The sequence below is a fragment of the Arvicanthis niloticus genome, chromosome 28, assembly GCF_011762505.2.
Source record: "Arvicanthis niloticus isolate mArvNil1 chromosome 28, mArvNil1.pat.X, whole genome shotgun sequence".
Lineage (NCBI taxonomy): Eukaryota > Metazoa > Chordata > Mammalia > Rodentia > Muridae > Arvicanthis > Arvicanthis niloticus.
In genome coordinates this window covers 13,044,304-13,068,009 of record NC_133436.1, presented here as the reverse complement: position 1 = coordinate 13,068,009, position 23,706 = coordinate 13,044,304, and the positions used below count along the sequence as shown (strand labels likewise).

At 46.2% G+C, this 23,706-nt stretch overlaps 1 protein-coding gene across 1 annotated transcript in view; it reads right to left on the bottom strand.

The window, feature by feature from the left end:
- The window catches only part of Cnksr3 (CNKSR family member 3), a 95,041-nt gene that overhangs the window by 32,321 nt on the left and 39,014 nt on the right, over nucleotides 1-23,706 (bottom strand). The window contains exons 2-4 of the mRNA XM_076926733.1: nucleotides 9,817-9,980; nucleotides 2,145-2,347; nucleotides 928-1,015 (exon numbers count right to left, since the gene is read on the bottom strand). Coding sequence (XP_076782848.1) covers nucleotides 928-1,015; nucleotides 2,145-2,347; nucleotides 9,817-9,980 — 455 coding nt within the window. The remainder of the gene's footprint in view (nucleotides 1-927; nucleotides 1,016-2,144; nucleotides 2,348-9,816; nucleotides 9,981-23,706) is intronic.

Here is a 23,706-nt window from a genome sequence, read left to right as displayed (position 1 = left end):
ACCTGTAACTCTAGCTTCAAGGGAGCCACTGCTCTCTTCTAGACTCTGGACATCCGCACTGATGTGCACAGACACACACATACACAAACATTTAGAGATATATACACACACACATACACAAACATTCACAGAGATATACATACACACAGGGGACAGGGAGACACCCCCCTATTAAAAATAAAAAATAAAATCTTTAAAACCCCATAGATAGAAAGGAGAAAAACCCTCTCCTTATATTTGTAAGAAATGTAATGCAAAAATAATTTTTTTAAGAATCTGCTATATGCCAAGGAACAGGACAGCAATTGGTCTTAGTACTCATAATCTTTTTAGTTTATATCACAGAAGCTAGACAAATTATAGGCTAACACAAAACCTTACAGGTTAAAACATCTATGTCTACCTGAAAAGCATGAGGGGAACTGACATGTCAGTCTGATACCAGAGCATCTACCAAGGCTGTCTCTCTGCAGTGGGACAGAGGGACAGTCTAAGCAGGACGTTGATTGTCTGCTGTAAAAAGAACCAGAGCTCATCTCCTAAAGGTACCATTTACATAGAAATAAATGGCTAAGGTTTCGGGTTATTTGTTACAGCCTCACAAGCTGTCCTATTCCGACCTTTAACCCCAACAACAGAGATCAAATGAAGCCAGAATCAGCAAAGCACAGCAAAGCACTCAGAACAAGAAGACAGTGAGACTTGGTTATTCCACAATTCCAGTTTCTTTTCAAAGAGATACGGAAGTATTAGTTGATTATAAGACAAAGTCATTTCTGAGCCTGAGGCTGCTGGTCATTTCTCACAGAAGCAACAAATTCTGATGGAAGGGGAGGACGGGACACTTTGTACCCATATGGGAACCCCTTGGAAAAAGAAGAAACATGAGGAGAAAGTTCTAGAAGCCAATGATGATGCACTACTGACCTTCTGGACTGCTGTGGTCAGGTCCAGGCACAGTTGGATGATTTTGTTCTTTGTCACCGAGAGATCCGTGATCCCTGTGAATGGAGCCCTGGGAAGGAACAAGAACTCTCTTTAATGAGGGGATGGAGAAGAGACCCCAACACTGGCATGCATGGCTACACTGCAGGTTGCCACAGGTTTTCTTTCAGCATGCTACTGCTTCTGAACATGTAATAAAGAAATCTGACCCGAGGGTCAGGTCTTATAGCCTCCGAGGGGGCCCTGCAAATTGCCAAGGGGGAAAAAGCAACCGGTAAAACTATCTAGTTGTACCACCTATGAACTGCAACAATAACCTTCATGGTAAGCTATTCTGAAAGATCCGGGCAGGAACCAACAGCTGTCTCATTGCAGTTAAGGCCCACTCAATAGGAATGATTTCACACCTGTAAATTTAGCCAACGTCCTGTGGCTGGTGCCATGGAATCTAAAGGAGAACCCCAAACAGCAGTTTCCTAAACCAGTGTAATGCCTAACTGCTCTCCAAATCTTGTCCTTAAAGCCACAGATACGTGTGTCTCTCACCCCTCATCAAATCAGTTTCTTTTACAGCGGATGGAGATCATTACAGAAAATAACAACTGATCAACACGCAGAGATCAACTTGCCATGGGGTACCTGCCCCCAAGTAAAACATTTACAACACAACACCCACAGCCACGGCTCAGGAAAACTGTGGAAGAGGACACAAGGTGAGGTGGTATGGAGGGGAGGGTGGATCCAGGAGGGGTTGTGGGGAGGATGGGGGGGGAGGAGTCTGAATATGAACAAGATACATTGTATAAAGTCTCAAAGAATTAATAAAAAACATTCTTATTAAACAAACAGACAAACCAGGAATGTGAATGGGAAAAGACAAGACACAGAACTGAATGAGCCAAGCCAACTCCACCAACTGCTTCATGCCAGTCACAGACTCCAGAGCTAATGCTTCATCTCAGTAAAAGAACCCTTAGCACAGTTCCACTGCCTCTAACCCTGGGTCCATTCGTTCCTGTTGCCGACCTTCAACGTAAAGTTCAAAGGCACCCTAAGATCTACCTCTGACCGGTGACCCCAGAATTCCAGGGAGAGGGAGACCTGGGGACAATGGCTTCTCATCCTGAGGCAAATAATTTGAGGCTGCTGAGTGACCCAGACCCTCAATGTACCCCAGGCTGCACTGTACCACAGCTTACCGATCCAGCCAAGCCAGCAGGGCTTTGGCAGCACCGATGAGCTCCACCACAGAGGTCAGGAACTCATTGGGGGGCTTGCGGGACGTGTTCCCATCGTAGGCCGGACTCTTCCGCCGGCTACTTATGTAATTCTGCAAGTTGTGGGAAGATGCCCGCAGTTTCAGAACCAAGTTCTTCATATTATCAGTTTCAAGGCCGTAATTCTGTGGGAAATAAATTCGAAGAGAGAAAAATTCAAAACTATCAACAATGTCTAAACTCTCAACATGACTTAGGAGATCCTAAGTAGTTAGAGTAACTCACCCAACCCCCACAAAATCCTGCCCACCCCACCCAACTTTCCCACATGCTGGCCTGTACTCTCTCTTCCCTTAGCCTCCCTCCGGTCTCAAGAGGCTGTATTCTCCCTAGCCCTTTATCCTGAAATGCTCTTCAGATAGATCAAGGCTAGGCAAGTCTACCCCTATCATATCTCAGGCCTGGGCAGATGACCCCTTTGGGCCAGGACTCCTGACCCCTTAGTCCAGAGCAGACTTTGGCTAACTGATATGTGGTAGGGTTACTCTTGTGACGAAAGCTTTCATGTGCAGCAGGATGCTAGCAACTACATGCACACACATGCACACAAGCACATACCAGATATCAGAAGTTCACTCCCCAGATGTGACAACTAACAATGTCTCCTGAACATGCCATTGCATATGTTCCCTGGAATTAGTATAGTGCCTGCCGGTTACTCTCCAGCTTGTCACCTATTTGTGCCCCATCTGGACCACAGGCCAGATCAGAGCTCTCTGTGTAGCCCTCATTACAGCACCATAAGAAATGGATAGATGAATTCCAACAGAAAGGATGGTGAAACAGCAACACTGTCAGTTCACCCACAATTTACTCTGTGCTTTCTGACCTACGTTCAGCTTACATGCATGCCTGCTTTAGAGACATCAATTTCAGGAACTCAAGGCAGGAACCTGGAGGCAGGAGCTGACTCAGAGGCCCTAACGGGGTGCTGCTTACTGGCTTGCTCCTCATGGCTTGCTCAGCACGCAGGATACCAGCCCAGGGGTGGTCCCACCCACAGTAAGCTGGGTTCTCCAAATGAATCATCAAGAAACTGCACCACAGGCTTTGCCCACAGGTCAATCTGGAAGGGATATTTTCTCAATAGAGGTTTCCCTGTTCCCAAATGACTCTAGCTAGTATCAAACTGACACAAAGCAAGCCAGTACACTGAGTGTCCCTTAAATGCTTATGTCCAGGCATGTTTTAGATTCTGGACGGTTTCAGATTTTGGGATATCTGCATGCACATGACATCTCTTGTGGATGGGACTCAATTATGAATGTAAATTTACTCGTTTTTTATTTCTATATGGGAAGGCAATAGCATGTTGCATTGCTAGAGTATCAGGGCCTTGACTATGACCTTAGAGAAGAGATGAACAATCCTCACTTCCCATCTCCTGCTGACATTCCAAATGTCTCACAGATCCCCCGGTGTCAGACCATGGACGCTCCACCTGCATTACTATTTAACTGCTGAAGAAACTCAGGCCGGAGAACAGTGTGTCACCAGACTACACTGGCGACCAAAGACAAGGCTGTGATTCCAACCTTTGGCTCAGCATGACGTGCACTTCCACTTCCCAACACCCAGCCCAAGGGAAAGCCAAGACGTGAGATGGACACAGGATGGAGAGCAGACAAGAGTAAGACAAACAGGCCAGTGCGTGGGTGCACACACTTCACCCATCAACTAGGAAGCTGAGGCAGGAGCATGAATAGTTTGAAGCCAAGCAGGACTGCATGCTATGTCTCAAAAACCAAAGAAACAAAAGAGTAAGAGAGAACTGGCAGACCTAGAACAAACTAACCAAAGATGCTCAATTCGTCAATATTCTATATTCACGTGACCTACTTCCTCTGTCTGGAGCATCAGAATATGTCTGAACTACCCCCAGCCACCTCTGTCAGAGACAGAGAGGGGACAATCATGTACAATCTATACATCTACAGCAAACACACCCACTCCACACATCTACAGCAAACACCACACATCTACAACAAACACGCACAGTCTACACATCTACAGTATACACATACTCAGGAGTCTGCAGTAACTTTCTCTTTCAGTAAGAAATGATCAGTCAATAATAACACACAGCTATGGCTTTAGTGAAAATGACTCTAACATTAAATAGACTTTATGGAAGGTTTAAATTTATAATGCTTCTGGTTTCCTAAAAACAAAAAACTTTTAGGAGCTGGAGAAATGACTCAGTGGTTAAGGGCAGAGGCTGCTCTTCGGTGGATCCATGTTCTATTCTCTGCACCCAAATGGCTTCTCACAGCCATCAGGACTCCAGTTCCAGGGAATCTAAGGCCCGCTTCTGCCTCTGCAGACACTGGGCACACGTTCAGACAAAACGTCCAAACACACAGAATAAAAATAATTTTTTTAAAGCACTAATTTTAAAAAGTTAGAGGGGGGCAGAGGAGCTGTTTCAACCACTTTGAAAAACATCGATATTCGATTTTAATCTTATATTCACTTTTTCCCAGTCACTAACTTTCCCCCCTAAAGTCTAAAATAGAATATCCTCATTCAATGGAGAGGACGAAATAAGGATAGGCTCCCATCATCGTTTTTAATTTCAAAACCTCATTCGTGAACTGATAAGGAGTCTACAGGACACAGAATGTTGGGAAGGGAAGGCCTGTGCCCAGGACACCAGGGCACAGGCTCCTTCACTCTGTCAATTACCCAGGTGCCAGTGTCTACCGAGAGCGTTCACTAAAAGCACGAAAGGCCAGTGTTCTACAGCCTACATCACCAGGAATGACTTGGAATTTCTATTCCCCGAGACCCAGTGAAGATCAGAATACATTTTACTATTACAGAAGGCACAGACTGGCTTCTCTGGCAAACTGACCACTTTAAAAATAAAATTGGAAGGGAGAAGGCTGATTTTACAACTGATTCTTTTTCTTTTCGGCTGGGTTTGTTCTGGTTGGTTTCTTTCTTTCTTTCTGTTTTTTTTTTGTTTGTTTGTTTGTTTTTGTTGTTGTTGTTGTTGTTTTTCGAGACAGGGTTTCTCTGTGTAGTCCTGGCTGGCCTCGAACTCAGAAATCCGCCTGCCTCTGCCTCCCAAGTGCTGGGATTAAAGGCGTGCGCCACCACTGCCCAGCTCTGGTTGGTTTCTTCCCCTTCATAAACTATAAAACCAGAAAGATGAGGAGGTAGACGTACACTTGAGCATAATGTTTAAAAAACGGAGTGGGGAGACGTCCCCTCCCCTCTGTCCCTACTCCACGACAGAGACACAAATTCTATTAGCCGGAAAGAGCCCTATAGTGGCCGGGTAACTGGGAAATGTGGGGCTTTCAGAGCCACAACCAAAGGTAAACGGAAGACTTTCTCAGACTAGATCTGATGGTTATTTTCATGAGTCTTTTCCCTCGAACCTGTCTCCTTCACAAGCTGCTCTGAGACACGGAGGCAGGAAGATTCAAATCGAGCTAAGGGCGCACCTCAGTGTCAGAGAGTTTAGGGGGGTGGGGGAGAAGAAGAGCAAGAGGATGAGAAAGAGGAGGAGGATGCGGTGAATACACTAAGAAATGAAATAAGCTCTAAAAGCCCTCTAAAGCTCCCTCTGCCTTGGTTGTGACCTTGCTAGGAGCTGGGCATCAGCAACTGTCTCCCGGTCTGGGTGAGGAGCTGGGAGGTTTCTCCACTGGCCGCAAGTGAAGTAAAGAGTAGGATTCTTACCCTTCTAAAACTTAAATGTTCTTTAAAGGTACAATACACAGCTTCACCTCCTCTTCTCTCCAGCGCTTCAGGCTCCGGTCATGCTCTAACATGCGTGACCAAGTAACACGAAACCAAAGAAAACTCACTGCCTACATCTGCTAAATGGCAACCCGAGAAATATGTCATTTATGGTTTTCTGTACATTATCAGCCCCTGCAATAATGCACATCCCAATCAAATCAATTAAAACTATCAGCAAAGACTCCCGCGCTGCCTAACATCTCTCCATCAGAGAGAGAGAGAGAGAGAGAGAGAGAGAGAGAGAGAGAGAGAGAGCGCCTTCTGAATGATGTATTATAGGTAAACGGTGACCAATGAACAGCCTGAGGGGGACACAGTGCAGACATGGTCCATACAGCCATTTCCCTGAACTACAAACTTGGGGTGGCATCACTCAACACTGGTACTAACTCCAACCCTGTTCACAACACCTCTGTCTTCTATTTTTATCTTCAGGAAACCAGAGCTTCACCCACTTTGCAAAGAGCATGGGTCTCCATGATGTTTCTCACTGCCCACTCAATGTCTCTGGCCAATGCTGTCCAACAGAATTGTCTGCAGTCCTGTGCTCCAATATGGCCACTGGCACCTGCAGCTACTGAGTACTTGTGATAAAGCTGGCACGACGGAGAGCTAACTTTTATTTAATTAGTCCTCACATAAGCAGCCAGATGAGGCAAAAGCTCCTTCACAAGAACAGGGCAGCTATGGTGTGTGTCAGTCACTCTCTGCCCCTGAAAGTGCAGGGAAGGGGGGAGGGGGGCTTGAACTGGGAATGGTATCACTTCTTAGTCTCTAGCTCTAATTCACCAGTTTGGAGACTCCTCCTCTCAGGTTTAGGTCCTTCTCTGTTCTATCCACCCTTACCATTGTTCCAAAACTTTCCAGTGATTTCTTACCCCTGCATCCTTTCTTAACCCAGCTTCTGTTTACTTCCTGGCCATCAAATTAAAAAAAAAAAAAAATAGTAATAGCCACTAAAACTGGTTTACCTAGAAACCTCTTTGCAGCACCCAGGGCCAACATTAACTGACCAGCAAATGAATTATTCTGTGCAAAACACTCTCACTCACGTAGTCATAGAGGTCTGCACGGCAGCAGATTAAATAAACAGTACAATGATGTTGCATTGTAATAGTATTTTATGGAAGACTATACGAAGACTGAAGATATTTAATAAAACCATGTTAGACTCTCTCCAACACAGAAAAACATTCACTCGCAGACTCTGGAGGAGGGGTGCCACCCCACACCCACCCCGGCCGTGCAGTCAAGGTACACTGCTGATCAGAGTAGGTCCCCAGTGAGACTGAGGTCAGAGCCTGGTCTACAGAGGAAATTAGTAGGAAATTGTAGGAGATAAAACACAGCTTTAGGTTCTGGCATGGGTCCAGCTTTGTTCATTTCGGTGCAGCACTTTAAAAGGCAGCAAAAGAAGGAAGCGCAAAGAGAGACTGTCCACAGGCCTCTGCTGTGTCTCCTCCCCGAGACGCACACCATGCTCACAGCTGACCTGTTCTCCTCATCTTCATGCTGTACATTTCAAAGCAGTCTTCTTGTCCTCAAAGTATACCGCCACTGAAAAGACAGATGCAACTGCGCACAACATTCTACCAGAAAAGACTGCAAAGCTCTGTTTCCCAGAAAGTGTAAGAGAAGTAAACTCAAGCATGTTTGGCTCTAAAGAGCAGGCAGTTTTAATAATAAACAGGATGCCTGGGCATATCCCCAGCAATGCAGAACACCCACGAGTCCATGCCACATCTACGGTGACAGTGTACAGATGAGGGGAACAGACACCACATTCCCCCAGGGGTCACAGAAGGAGTAGCCTGGAGCAGAGCCAAGATTAGGATACAACAATCCTGCTTCCCAGGCCAGCACGCAGACCACTTGGCCACTGTGTCTCCCTTGTGACAGCTCATTTATCAACCACAAATCATTTCCCCATTACTTTCCCAAACAAGAGCAGCGCATCTCAGGGCAGAAGACAGGCTCTGTCCATTTTAAGAAAAAGAACACTCACAATGCAGCGAGTATTATATAATCAATGGAATGCAGACCAGCGGTGGCACCATCACCACACACACCCCACACACTCATTCCCACCATTCTGGTGATGTAACTGTATATCCCCCCCTTGGCTCAGCTTCAGAGTATTACTAACCCAGCCTGAATGCTGGGAAGGGGGAGGGTAACCAACCCCCCCGACAGTTAAGTGAACAGTTTCCTAAGCCTAGCACCATGACAAGAGACCTGAGTCCCACCCATGCCAACCGGTTTGTAAACAAATGCCTTTATGGGTGTTTTTACGCCACAGCTGAATGAATTACTTAGGAACCACGGGTATAACCACACAGGAGTTGGGCAGAGTTCACACACTTGCCCTCTACAGTGACGCTCCAGAGCAAAGTTCACCTTCCTGCCTAGCTAGCTGCCATTTCTTTGGTTGATCGTGTCAAGCACAAACACCGGTTATTTAAACAGAGATCTGTGAAACTCGTGGTGCTTTTTATAGTAACAGAAACAGACATGGACATGTAGCATCTCTCATCTCGACTCTGAAAATGGCATCCTCATTAACAGCTGTCTCCATCACTCTGTGCTTTATAAAAGACTGAAAATAAGCCTAATACAAACATGGTTTGATTGTTTTGTTTTCTGTAACAGAAACACTTTTCTGTACATGAGACAGTAAATACTTCAGGTTTTGGAGGGGCATGTGGTCTCTGTTAAAGAGACTCCGTTCTGTCCTTGCAGCACAAAGGTGGTCTCGGATAATAAATACATCCATGACTATGCACACTGAGCACTAATAAACCTTTATTAAGAGACAGGGGTGTGGTGTTTATGGGTGTTTATGTAAGTGGGTGTAAATGTGGATAAAGGCTAATGCTAGAAAGAAGACCAGAAAGGATAAAGACAGGTGCCAGGGAAGAGTGGGGTAAACAAAGAAGATACATGCAGCATCATCCAAGAGAAAACAAGCCTGAGGGAGGAGCAAAGAGGATGCCAGACAAGGGGTGGGGGAGACTCTATTAAAATACGCTTTGTTTAAAAACATCGCATTATCCAATACCTTGTGTGCTAATTTTTAAATCCATTCATTCACTCCAGGAGAAAAGAAAAGGCTTCAAGAAGGTAGCTCAGACAACTGGTGAAATACTCGCCTTGTAAGTACAAGGCCCTAAAATCAGTGCCCAGCACAGATAAAAATGCGGACCAGTGGTGGCACCATCACCACACACACCCCACACACTCATTCCCACCATTCTGGTGATGTAACTGTATATCCCCCCCTTGGCTCAGCTTCAGAGTATTACTAACCCAGCCTGAATGCTGGGAAGGGGGAGGGTAACCAACCCCCCCACAGTTAAGTGAACAGTTTCCTAAGCCTGGCACCATGACAAGAGACCTGAGTCCCACCCATGCACAACACCACAAAATGGAATTCCAGCGGTGGGAGAGGTGGGAACAGAAGGACCTCCGGGGCTTACCGGTCAGATAATCTACTGACCAACTGGTGAGCTCAAGGCCAAGGAAAGACCCTACCTCAAAGGTGAACAGTGTTTCCATGGGTAACATCCAAAACTGTCCTTCCGCCTCCACACAGATACATACACACGCATGTGCATTTAACATGTAAGCAAACACACACACACACACACACACACACGCACGCATGCATGCATGCACGCATCAAAGTGTGCCAAACAAGAATGGCTTCTCGTTGTTTGCTAGCCTTCCTCTAGAAGCTGCCTTGTTTTCTCCTCTGATTGTCCGCCGATGCTTCTTCTCATGTTAAGAACGTGAGGATACGCTGAACCACAAGAGGAAACAGGTCGCCTTCTCCTAGACTAACCAGTGCACATAGAAGGTCCACAGCCTCCAACACCAGCTCTTGGTGTCCAATCCGTGTAACCCCCAGTTCCTCCAGATCCTGGTGGGAGATCTTCAGCAACTGCTCCCCATCTATCTTCTCCCGCTCAAACTTGTGGACATATGGTTGCAGGCAGTCATCCAACCCTAGGAAGATAAAACACGGAAAGCCCGTTATTGTCACGGTGTCATGGTGCCCTAAGCACTGTCCACACTTAAATCAGTCTTAGCAATCATCAGACATGTGTTCCACCTGGCGGGTCCCTTCCCTGTGACATCTTATCTCAAACAGATTGGACATGGACACTGCAAACTCTCAAATGGATCCAGCACAGCCTGGCTTTATGACAGACGCTTCCCATTTCCTGTCAACTGAAGGGAGAAACACCAACACCCACTGATTTGAAACATTTGTATCTGTATAAAACGCATGCTATCTGTCTGCTAAGCAATCCTTCTCCAGGGACACCACTCCTCTCCCAGTAGGTCTGCCAATCAAGATGCTTGCAACTGTGACTGATACACAGCCAGCCCGGCAACAATACTCCAGTGACAGAGTCGGAGACAATCAAGCGACTTAAGTGGAGCCAATCATGATCTTTCTTGATACATGATATGCAGATATAAGAAGACAGAGCCCAGTCAGAAGTCACGGGACACGACCCTGGTAGTGGGGCAGCACATCTGTGGTCAGTTTTCTGAGAATAAACACATTTGAGAAAGAAAGAGAAAATGTTCTGAGAGCCTAGAAATCCCAAAATCTCTCACTAACATTGAAACAAATTCCCTGTTTGTTTTAAGCCTGATTGTACTGTATTTCTGTCCACTGTAACTGAGAATTTTATGGTGAACACAAGACTTTAAGGGACAAAATACAAGCCCCAGGACCAGAGATATTTCCAGGTCAAAATAAATAATGTCTCATCTTACAGTTAATAAAGCAGCTAACATGAGGAGACCCAGCTGCCTTGGGAATCTTTATTCCTGTACACAGAACTCACAGGTTAACTTCTTATCATGTTTTTATGGGGGAAAAAAAAAATCACTCCAAAACAATTAATCTGCTTGACTTTAATAAGAAATCACCTTAGTATTTCAAAAGACTATATTTATATAAGGTGGAAAGAGACAATATTAATACAACTCCAAGCCCCACATGAAGGACATTCAATATAACTAATCAAAGTGCGTGGAAAGCCTCCCCGAGTCTGACACAGATTATGTGTAGATGAACACGTGTGTGCAAACACATTCTTGCAAGCATATGTATGTATCTCATACGACCTTTTTAAAAACTGTGTCATGTGAGTAGGTATCTCTCGAAGTTGGAAAAAGTGTACGCAAATTCTTTCATTTACTTTTGTCAATGCTCAAGCCCATGGGTCTTAAAATCTGACATGGGAAGATAAACTCTATCTCTGCCCCCAAAACTTCCACCATTCTCCTCCTGATAGGACACACAGAAGAGAACAAAAGGTTCTGAAACTTACTAGCAGCTGTGGTGGTTTCAATATGGTTGGCCCAGGGAGTGGCACTATTAGGAGGTGTGGCCTTGTTGGAGAAGTAGGTAATTGTGGGCGTGGGCTTTAAGACCCTTGTCCTAGCCCCCCTGAAGCCAGTCTTCTCCTAGCAGCCTTCAGATGAAGATATGGAACTCTCAGCTCCTCCTGCACAATGCCTGCCTGGATGCTGCCATGTTCCTGCCTTGACGACAATGGACTGAACCTCTGAACCTGTAAGCCCCAATTAATTGTCCTTTATAAGAGTTGCCTTAGTCATGGTGTCTGTTCACAGCAGTAAAACCCTAACTAAGACAGGAGGTATGAAATACAGAAAGGGAAGACGGCAAAACCCTCTACCTTCCCTAAGCAGACAACTATAAGGAAGAGACCATGTCACAAGCAGGGATGCTGGGGACACTGGTGCAAACCCAACCCACTCCAGCATCCTTGAGTGCTGTCTGTGGCACATAAGTTAGGTAGATAGTAGAGGTTAAGAACACTTGTAGGTTTTGAGACAGATGGCCCACCTGGGGTCAAAGGCCAACCCACCACTGGCCCATCAAGACTGGAGGACAGTCTCCTAGCTACCTGTCTTGGTTTCCCAGATGAAAAAATGAAAGGTCCTAGCAGGGCTGTAAGCAGCCACAGTCATGCATGAAGGAGATGCCATGGAGATCAATTCTGTCTTTGCTTCTCTTCAGTGAGACTAATGACAGAAGTCTGAATTTGTCTAAGATCTGAGGGCCACGAGTCTTGCTCTTTCATGTTCTGCCTGGTCTGGTACTCGAGGCATTGCAACAAGGGATTATACAAACTCTTCTCCAGCACCTTCCTAAATGAGTAAAAAAGTCTAATCACAAAGCCATTATTACCATCCAACCGCAGACCCTTAACAGTCCATAGTTCTTCAGATCTCAATGATCAAAAATGCATGAAGAGAAAACAAACCATGATGTAGTCACCTCTAAGGCGCTCTCCTCTCCTCCAAGATGCAGCCTTTCCTAGCCTACTCCTAACTTTAAAAGGATGTTTCATCAGTCATAAAGGTTCAGGACAATTACGTCACACGTAAACCTTCTTGAGACTGAACGGTGTCCAACTAAAACTCGTATACGGTCAGTCTAACTCCCGGGACTTCAGAATATATTTAGAGAGTCTTCAACGAAGTTGCTGGCATGCTTTCAACTCCTGTGACTGGTATCCTTGCAAGGCAAAAAGATAAAGACACAGCTACACAGAGATGAGCTGGGAACCTACAAAAAGACGACCATTCACTAGCCACAGAGAGAGGCATTAGTCCCAGGTGTCCATCCTAGGGAAGTGTGAAGATATTCATATCCACACGTATAAACCTTTCCCCCTCATGGACGAGTGGGGCTCATGGTGCCAAGAAAGATCATTACTCAAAATTCAGGCACAATGCTAACAGACTGGCTCACATTAGTCTGTATGGACAGAATCAGTTCTACCGTTAAACTTACAACAAAGGGCTGGGAGTGTGGATGCTATAGTGTTTGGCTAGCACACACATAAGTCTGGGTTCCATCAGTAGCACTACATAAAACCAGGCGTGATAAAGCACACCTGTAACCCCCCCCCCAACTCAGCAAGTGTTTTATTAAAGCAAGAAGGTAGATGTTCAATGCCAGCCTCAGCTTTACAGTAAGTTTGAAGCCAGATGGAATACATTAAAACTATATACCGTGGCTACCGAGTAAATGGCATCCAGTAAGGTAAGAAGTGAGAATAAGACCAGAGTCCTGCTTGAATTTCCACACATGACAGAGAAAACAGGGTATCAGAAGCAGAACTAGAACCCCAAGGAAGCACTCGGGGCCTAGAGAAGCCTGGCTGGGTTATAATGATCATTCTAGAGCACAGGTTGCAGTAGTCAGAAACTGACAATTTAAGCTCACATAACAGTGAGCATGGCCTTGAGGCTTCTAAGGGAGCCTAAGCAGTCTGAGCTCAGCTCATCAAAAGCTCAGTGAGGTTGGATTATTGAGTGCAAGCATCGTAGGGTCAGACCCTAGTGTGGTTCACACGTTTTCCTGTGAGGTGGCACAGACACCGAATAACTGTCTCTTAAACAGCACTGCCACAGGGCTGTATTACTGCAGCGCAACATGGCCTACTGTTCATTTACTCTATTGTTTAGAACACAATTAGGCATTCTCAAACAGCTAAACTATTACACAGTCCCACAGTAGAGGGGGCTCAGACATGAGGAAACTGATCTAACACCTTTGGGGCCTGCTGCAAGCCATTCTTCTGCTCTGCTCTGCTCACAAGCCATCTACTGTCAATCCTGTCTTTGAGGAACTTATAAGAGATGTATGATTAAGTAAAATTCAGTTAAACATATGCCATTTGCCCAAATCCAATCAAACGCACAATGGAACGTGAAGAGAGTGGGGCAGGGGTGGGGCAGGGGTGGGCTGCATCCTGACTTGTCTCCAGAGAGGTGAGTGATTCAGTACTAACACTCCCCGGAGCATAATTATAAGAAAAACTAGATGCCAGTCTTAGAAACAGCATAACATGTAATGAAACACCTAAGGGATACTTTGTAAATTTTGTTAAATTGGGAAAAAAAAAAAAAAAAAGAAAGAAAGAAAAACAAACCCATGATTTATTTGAGTCTTCAACTCTCCAAGTGTGTGAAGTTAATGCTTAGATGGTCCCCTCTAGGACAGAGTTAATTGAGGTCAAAGTGGGGAGGAACATCTTAACAGCCTACATGATGACAGTGCCCAGAGGTTGTCCCCAAATCTGGATGCTTGTAGATAGCAAGAAAAACTGGCTGGCTAGTTATTCTTGAGAAGTCTAGCACTCACAGAGGGACGACTGCTTGCTTAGTTTTGAAGGGGAGACTGCAGAAGCCTCTGAAGAGATGAAAGGTTACATCCAGATCCCATTCCCAGCCTTCTGCTGGCTAAAGCCACACATTAAAGCTAGTCGCAAAAAAACAAAAAAAAAAAAAAACAAACAAAAACAAACAAACAAACAAACAAACAAACAAAAAAACAAAAAAAACACCAGCACTTCCAAGGACCCAGCAGCTGCCAAATGCCATAGGTAATGTACTTGTTCATACAACAAAACAAAACCTGGTCGCCTCTCCTGCTGTCCCCATATCCTGGTCTGTCCCTATGTTCTCTCCCCAAACTTCTTAGCATCTATGACAGACCCTCTTCCATCCCTTCTCTGTGATGTCCCTGCCGATCTGTTTCCGTACTGGCCTCCCTAACATTTACCTTAAATTGTCCAAGTTTCAACCCCAGATTATCTAGTCTTGATGTTGATCTGTAGTGCAAGGCGGGGTGGGAACAGGGAAAGGGGTAGGCCCTTAGCAACCAAGAACTTACATTCTATTTCCCAGTCAGAAGGGAAGATTTAAGTTTTTCCATGTAGTAAATTAAGAAAATACAAAAACTTTACTTATATTTCATGACCCCAAAAACACCAGGAAGAATTTCAGCTTACTAACGTGACCCAGCTCTGGCTTCTCAGGTTCGTATGTGCTTGAAAATGTATAGACCCAATGAGAGTCCCTATATTAAGAAGGAAGAGTGCTTAAACTGGCTAGTTCTGGCCCATTATAATGTTTGTTATTTACTTTTAACACAACCAGTTTTTGTCACACCAAGTCCTAACGAGATTCTTAAAGTTGTTGTGGCTATACATCAGAGATAATATAAGGCAAGCTGCGAAAAACATCAAAATTGGATTGGCGGATGGCTCAGTTGATGGAGGTACTTGCCGTCGAGCCTTGTGACATGAGTTCAATCCCCAGGACACAAACAGTAACAGGAGTGAACTGATTATAAGAAGTTGTCTTTGGTTCCCATGGCAATGCACATGCTCACATATACAAACACACACAGATATACACATGATGGTTTAAATGATAAATACCCAGCATCACTCTGGGAACTCCAATGTCTGTACCTAGCTGGTGGAGCTGTTTGAAAGGGCTGGAGGTAGGGTCTTCTTGGAGGAAGAACGTCACTAGAGACTGTCTTTGAGAGCTCACGCTGATTCTAGTTTGCTCTCTCTGCTTCTTGCTTGTAGTTGAAGATGTGATCCCTTGGCTTCCTGCTCCAGTTATCACTTCTGCTGCATCCCTGCATCCCCTGGACTCTTACCCTCTGTCCCTACATCCCCTGGAACCGCAGGCAGAAGAAACTCTTCCTTCTGTAAGCTGCCTTGACTGAAGGCTTCAGCACAGCAACAGGAAAGTAACAAATATAAATGTTTCCTGGTTTTAAAAACGTTTTTACAACTTTACCTTGCGTTTTTGAAAAATGTTTATTTCTTAAATAACTCCATGTGCCTGGGAGAGTAGCACCTGTCTGTATTACTTATAGATACGGATTATTTCTACTTTTTTTTCAGACATATTATTTTTTACTTCATATGTAGTGGTGTTCTGACTGCATATATGTCATGTGCACCACATGTGTGCCTGGTGACCCTGAGGTCAGAAGGCGGCATCGGGTTCCCTAGGACTAGTGTTACAGACGGTTGTTAGCCACCGTGTGCATGATAGGGATCAAAAATGAGTCCACTGGAAGGAAGCACCAGATGCTGAGCCACCTCTCTAGCCCCTGAATGTCTACTTCTTACAGTAGCTACGTGCACAACAGTTACCTGCTTAAGGAAACAAGCATGACCCATATGTCTCAAGAGCCAACTGCCTCACACCCTAAGGCTCAAAACACACACCCTAACTCCCCCCCAGGCTGCCTCTGTATCTTCCTGTTTGGGTTAATTACCTTGAAACTGACAAGGTACTCTAGGCTCAATTCTTTTTTTTTTTTTTTTTTTTTTTTTTTTTTTTTTTTGTTTTGTTTTGTTTTTTTGAGACAGGGTTTCTCTGTATAGCCTTGGCTGTCCTGGAACTCACTCTGTAGACCAGGCTGGCCTCAAACTCAGAAATCCACCTGCCTCTGCCTCCCAAGTGCTGGGATTAAAGGCGTGTGCCACCACTGCCTGGCTCTAGGCTCAATTCTTAAAACCATCTCCTCTGATAGTCTTAAGTTCCCTACTTTCCAGGGCCCATCTCTGCACACTGTCACCTGTACCTGCTAGATGTCCCTCATCATTCACGAGGCCTGGGAGAGAGTTCCCAAAGGACTCTATCTGAAAGTCTTGGTCCCTAGCCCACACTTTAGGACCCAGGGGGAGGAAGGTAGGTCACTCAGGACACACCCATGAAGGAAATACTGGGCTCCTTCCAGCTGTCAAGATGTGTACACAGCCACATCAACCCCAACCAACACACACACCCAACATACCCAACACACACACACACACACACACACACACACACACACACACGTTCCCACCACAGTGAGCTGTCACACCAAGGATCTAAAAGCAATAGACCAAGCAGCAAAGGACTAGAACTCCAAAACTATGAGCCAAAAGAATGCTTTCCTCTCCTGAAGCTGCTTATCTCAGATATTCTGAAACAGGAACAGAAAGGTAACTCAACCTCACTCCCGCCTTTGCATCTGAACTGTCACAGCTACACTCTGCTCTTGCCTGGGTTTCTACTGGAATCTAGAAGACAGGTATTGTGCTCCGTCTCCACTTCCTCTTCACGACCTCTGGAAGTCCCTCTGAGCAAAACCCATCCCATCTTTCTCACACCCAAGGCCACGGAAACACAGCACCACACACTGGAACTTCTCTGAAATCCCACCGTCTACTCACTCACCCAGTAAGTGAGGCTGGGAAAATGCTCACTTCTGATGAGTTTCCCCCAAAAGCACCTGTCGGTGTCTATCACAACTCAGCATATACACCCTGAGGCCAGTTCCAGTGTGGGCCTGACTCCTGAGTAATTTGTCAGTGGAGCTTGGCCATGCCTCCCTTTACACGCTTCCGAGCGGCAGCAGCAGCAGCAGCAGCAGCACTAGGTGGATATGCCAAGGCAGGACTGAGCCTGGGAGCCTGAACTCCTCACTGCCTGACCCTTTGTAGAGAAAGTCTACAAGCCTCTTCTGCAGCTCCCAGCAGTGACATGTTCACAGTGGTGACACACCAACCAGGCAGAAAAACAGACCAAGCCAGTCTATCTGAAATTAAATGACCCAAATTATCTCCACTTCTCTTAATATGTCTGAGAGTGAATTTTTAAATTCTGAACATGTTCCGGGAGACTCCCTTTACGTTGTTATCTGGCTGAAGTTACCTACTGAGGTGTAATTTGCACACCATAAAATTTGCCAATATTCGATATATAGTTTGATGAATTTTGACTGATGTATACAGTCATGGATCCATACATACTACCTTTAAGATCTATGCATTTCCACGTCCTTAATGAAAGTATCCCTGTGTCCATGGTTAACTCAAAATGAACCTGATTTGCCACCTAGGCTGAATGCTACATGTTACATGAGGGTACATCTGTCTCCTGGCACCTCACCTGTAGATCAGTCAGCACGCAGTATGCCCACATCCTCACAGGCTGCCAGTTGCAGCTCTGGTCTAACTCATCCCCTGAGAGGCTGCTGATCTAAGTTACTCTGAAGAAAGGGCACCAGGACCAGACATCAGGTTTAAACAATGGGTTAGAAGCTCCAAGGAGTCAGGAGCCCTACAACAAGTCTAAGAATGAATGCTTCTGAGAGGCAGGTAAACTGAACAGACTACCTTTACGTCTATGGGAAAAAGAAAGAAACCATCCAACACCTAAAGTCCAAACATCCTCAGAGCTAATAAAATAATTAGCCAATGAACAAACCTCCTCAGTCTTCAGAAAAAAACCAAGTATTAGCTGTTAGAGGAACAAGTTTTCTACCTGCTTGAGGTGAAGGTTGGCGCTCTACGCCCTCACCTCTGAAGCAGAGACTGCACCCGCCTCCTTTCCTTCCCTCCCCAGCTACCAGACACATGCTGGAAACCCAGCCAGCCAGTTGGGTGCCCTAGAAGCTCAGCAAAGAGCCACCAAAGCTCTTTTTCTTTTGTCTACAAAATGAGCAACTGATTCTGAAACAGGGAAGCACACAGCTCCTCTGGGGGGGGGAGGGGAGTTGGTGAGGAAGGAGAAACGAATGCTAGTGATAAAAGAAAGTCTGGAGTCACGGCCATTTAAGAACAACTGGTTTGGACATTATAGAAGAGTTACTAAAAACACAGCACGAAGTCGAATGCTTGAACTTAAAGAAGCAGAGCCAGGCTAAGCGTGGTGACAGCAAGCACTAAGGGACTTTCTCCTAAAGCTAAGTCGGTTTCATGCTGGCAACTCACATGCTCCAAAGCTGATGTCACTCTCAAGACCTCAGAAGAGACAACCAGGAGGCAGCCAGCTACCTTTTGGCATTCACTATGTAAGACAATATATACTTGAAGAAAATCTGACACTGGCAAACACATCCATTTGCACAGGTTAAAGGACACACACCCCAGCTCAGGAACCCTGTCATCCACAAAACAGATGCTCAAGGATCTGCCTGAACTGAGGTTTCTGATCTGTTTGACACTGACCCTTTGTGAACATTTTCACAGAGAAACTGGCTGCAAAGGTGCAGCCTCTCACACCCAGCCTGCCCAACCTAAGCAGAATCAGCACAACTTGCCACACTACAAAAGGGCCCATCTTCCACCTCCCAGTACCACAGTTCTCCAATATCCTCCACCCACCAGCATCCTCTGCCTCCCAGCATCCTCCACCTCCCAGCATCCTCCACCCACCAGCATCCTCTGCCTCCCAGAATCCTCTGCCTCCCAGCATCCTCTGCCTCCCAGCATCCTCCACCCACCAGCATCCTCCACCCACCAGCATCCTCCACCTCCCAGCATCCTCCACCCACCAGCATCCTCCACCCACCAGCATCCTCTGCCTCCCAGCATCCTCTACCCCCAGCATCCTCCACTTCCCAGCACCTTCCATCTCCCAGCATCCTCTACCTCCCAGCACCTTCCATCTCCCAGCATCCTCCACTTCCCAGCATCTTCCACCCCCCAGCATCCTCTGCCTCCTGGCACTCCTATTTTCCAATCCCTTGTCTCTCCCAGCATCCTCCACCTCACAGCATCCTCCACTTCCCAGCATCCTCTGCCTCCCAGCATCCTCTGCCTCCCAGCACTCCTATTCTCCAATCCCTTGTCTCTCCCAGCATCCTCCATCTTCAACATCTTCCTCTTTCCTAGCATCCTCTGTGTTGGTTATGGAGCAAAGAGTCCAAAGTGGGGATAGGAGAAAGGACAAAAGCAGACATTATCTGGGATCATTTAAGGGTTCATCTAAAAAAATTTATGCTTCCCTAAATGACTAAAGAGAGCCACCATGCAAATCAGTTAACTAAAGTACCTATGGTCTAAAGAGTGGATGACAATTCAGACTCCCTAAGTGATGCCCATGAGCTCTCTTCCTTAAGGCCCTCACCAAAACATGTGTGATGAACTCCAAAGATAAATACTCAGTCCGTGAGAGAAGAACATAGCACTGACTGGTACATGTGCAGACATGTGCACATATGTGTGTGCCTGCCTCTGTAAACATGTGTCTCACGGCTAAAGTCAAGACAGGAAAAGGCGAATGAGTGTTAGATTTCAGAAACAAAAATCAGAATTGTGGAGCTGACTTACACACAGCAGGATGCTCAAGTTAAAAAAAAATAGGGGTTCTTGAGGTTACTTGCTGCCAGTCAGAACAAACTGCCACGTCCAACTCCACAGTGCTTGGACTGCAGTGGGGGAAGGAGAACAACATTGAAAGAGAAGAGAAGAAGTGCTTCAAGCATCCAGTTGTGCCCCTTGCAGCTCTAGCATAGCTTATGTGCCCAAACTACAGATTATACAGATCTGAAAAACAAGGCCAGCAAGATGGCTCAGTTCTTTACAGCATTTGCCATATAACCTGATGACCTGAGTTCAATCCCTGGAACCCAGAAAAGATGGAAGAAGAGAATCAACTCTACAAAGTTATCCTCCAACCTTCACATGAGCTATGGTGTGTGTGTGTGTGTGTGTGCATACACACTCAATAAAGTTTAAAAAGTAATAACAATAAAATAAAGCCTCCCGCCATAGTGGCTATGACTATACTTGCTGGACATCTTAGACTGAATAAAAAGAAGCATTCACAGTCCCCCACATAGCAGATTTAAGCTCACAGCATCAGGGACAAGCAGTCCAGCACACTGGCATAATGGCCCCAGCACCTGGGCCTCAGCCTCACTCCTTGCTTGCTGTCAATCTTATCCAGTGGAAAGTTCCACACGAGATAGATCTATCTCCTATCCTCAGGAACTCCATGGAAAACTGCCCCAGATAAGCCTCTTCCAACCCAGTCATCATATCAAACTGCATGGTCCAAATTCCCAGGCTGAGGGTGCAATTAATCTGCATGAATAAGGGCTTCTGTTCCCACCAGGGCACCTCCCCACAGGCTCTCTGTAGATCCTTGTGGTGGCCCCAGGACATGCTGGCCAGGCTGCTATTATATCAGCTCACCGACAGGGAGTCATCAGAGCATCAGTCCAGAGGCAAAGATAGGGCAGGACATTGTTCTCTAGGCACCAGATCCTTGCCTGGGGTGCTCAAAGACATTAATGTGGGGGTAGGGAGGGTTAGGCAAGTACAGAATGCAGAGATCTTGTGTGCTCAGTACTTGCTTCTTAAGGATCTGAGTCCAGCAGAAATGGTGTAACGGTGTAAGCTATAGGTCACCTGTCAATAACTGCAGCCAGGAAAGACGCAACATACCCATTTTATCACTCAGGGGAGAAGCAAGAGACCCCACTGCTGCCTGACTCTGACTTTCTGCAAGTTACTTAATCTCTCTGTGCCTTTTCTAGAGTGAAAAGAAGAAAGGCTTACAGTATGTTCCTCATGGGGTTCGCTGGATAATTAAATGTATTAAAATATATAAAGAGGTTATCATTCTCAAGGCACTTAGAAACAGGGCCAGTTGCATAGTTAATGCATAATTTAAGTGTTTGGAAAATAAAAACATAGAAGAGAAAGGAAAGGGAGGGAGAGAGGAGAGGTAAGTTTAGGAGGGTAAGGGAGAAGAGAAAGGCAGAGGGTTTCCAGGGGCCTGGTTATGTAGCTAAGGCTTGAGTCACACAACCGTTGACTTACCCATAGCCACCATTCCCTAGACTGTTGATCATCCACATGATCTTATACAACTCCCCATGCAAAGGGAACGATTCATTGTGTTTTACTGTGCTCAGTGTTATGCCACGAATTTTAACTCTCCTCTGTCAATAGCCCTTGACACACCCCCATGCCACCTCGGAACAACTGGTCGACCTTTCATCTCTGGATTGGCCTAGACACTTCACAGATATATGGTTTCTACACACGTGACATACAGGGCCACAGAATAGGGGCCTGGAGAGAGAGAGACTGCTCTTGCACAGGACACACTTGCTTCCCAGCACTCTCGCTGGGAGGCTCACAACCACCTGTACCTCCAGCTCCAGGGGATTTGACACCCTCTTCTGGCCTCCACAGGCCCTGCACTGATGTTCACATTATACAAACACAAAAATAAAAACAGAATCATTACTTTTAAGACTGTGGGATACATGAAGTTCATTAATGCCTTCTTAACACAGCTTGAATGCCACTCCCTTGTTTCCAGCCCTGCTGGCTTCCTCGCACCCTTTGGATGAACTCTACGGCTAACAAAATCTATGGTGATCTATCTGTTGCTGCCTGCCTCCCTGACATCAGGTCCTGCCCCCTTGTGCTGTAACCACTATGTCAACCACCTGATTCTCCCCACCAGTTCGACTTTCTCACAGTACTCATCTACCTTCCAGGTCCACCCCCCAGCCTAAATTCTGATTTCACACCAGCAAGGAGAAGTCAGCTGATCGAGCTAAGGCTTGACACCCACTTCCTGAAACCTGTGTGGGCTACATTGCACTTACCAGCCCACACCTGCCTCCCTCCCTCCCTCCCTATGACACAGCCAGGTCTACTCATGCTCCCTGTTCACCATGAGGTCTTGTGCACTGCCTGGCACTGGAGAACACACTGTTACAAGGGTTTGATGGATGACAACGACAATGAAAAGCCTAGATGAGGCTGAAGAGCTGTTTGGAGAGGTGGCGGTGGGTAAGGCTGTAGGCCCCACCCATCATGATCCCTCTGGATCCTCTTGTCTGGCTCTCTGGTTTTGCTTTCAGTTTCTCCCCATTTGCCAGCCATCCTCTGTACCTCCCACTGACACTCTGGTACAAAATTCCCACATGCTTGCTCTAACTGTGGTCTGGAGAATGTCAGCTCTCACAACCAGAAAGTCTGGGGAATGGGGTACAAAGTGGTGTGCGTGTATATTGGAGGCCAGTGATCAATACCAGGTCTTTGATCACACACACACACAACCCACCCAGATTATCTTTTGAGACACGGTCTCTTACTGAACCTGGCACCTGAACCAATTGACTAGACTTCTGGTCGGCACACTCCAGGCATCTGCCTGACTCTACTCATTCTTCACTGTATGAACCTGGGTCTTCATGCTTGCACGGTAGACACTTTACCAACAGAGCCATCTCCCCAGTCCTGACCAAGGTTAATTCTACTCATTCTCTGTGGGGCCAGGGAGCCATGGGACTAAAAGGAGCAGGCCTAGAGCAAGAGCAGAATCGGGTCCAAACCAAGGAAATCTGATCCTGAGATCTGCAAGAGTAGGATCGCTCCCCTGATGCCCTGCGCCTACATGTCTCAGTGTGCATAGCCCTGTACCCTCCACCCTTGCCTCACCAGAGGAGGTCATCAGTTCTCCTAAGCTGCTCTTAGATGTGTATTCTTTGTCCTCGCTCTCATCGAAGACCAGCCCAGCTAAGCTTCCCTCCCTCCAGTCCAACGCAATTCACAGTGGGCCCAGTTACCCCAAGGGGAAAAGTGGACACGGGAAGGCCATTCTCCAGGACACTCTGGTTGTACCACACTTCAGGGACCAACACACATGCCCGCTGCCTTCTGCCACTTCAGTGATGTTAACCTCACATCCCCTCTTCTCTCACTTTTGCCCTAGTTTGGACAGGACCCAGTCTGTGGCTCTGACTAGCCATGGAACCCGGCATAGATCACATGGTCACTTCACCAAACCCATCTTCTCCACTCGGTCTGTACAAAATTCTGACTTTATATTCTTCCATGCTGCCTTCTTCCCATCTTCATCTAGAGCCCTGTGAACAGAAAGTTCCAGCTGCCGTCTACAAAGCCAACCCCCATCACTAGATGTCTTAGCTCCTTCTCTGCTGCTGAGATAAAACACCATGGCCGAAGCAACTTATCAAGGGAAGGCTTTATCTGGGTTTATGGTTCCAGAGGGCAACAGCATCACTGAGGGAAAACATACCAGCAGGTAGATAGGGCAACTGGACCTGAAG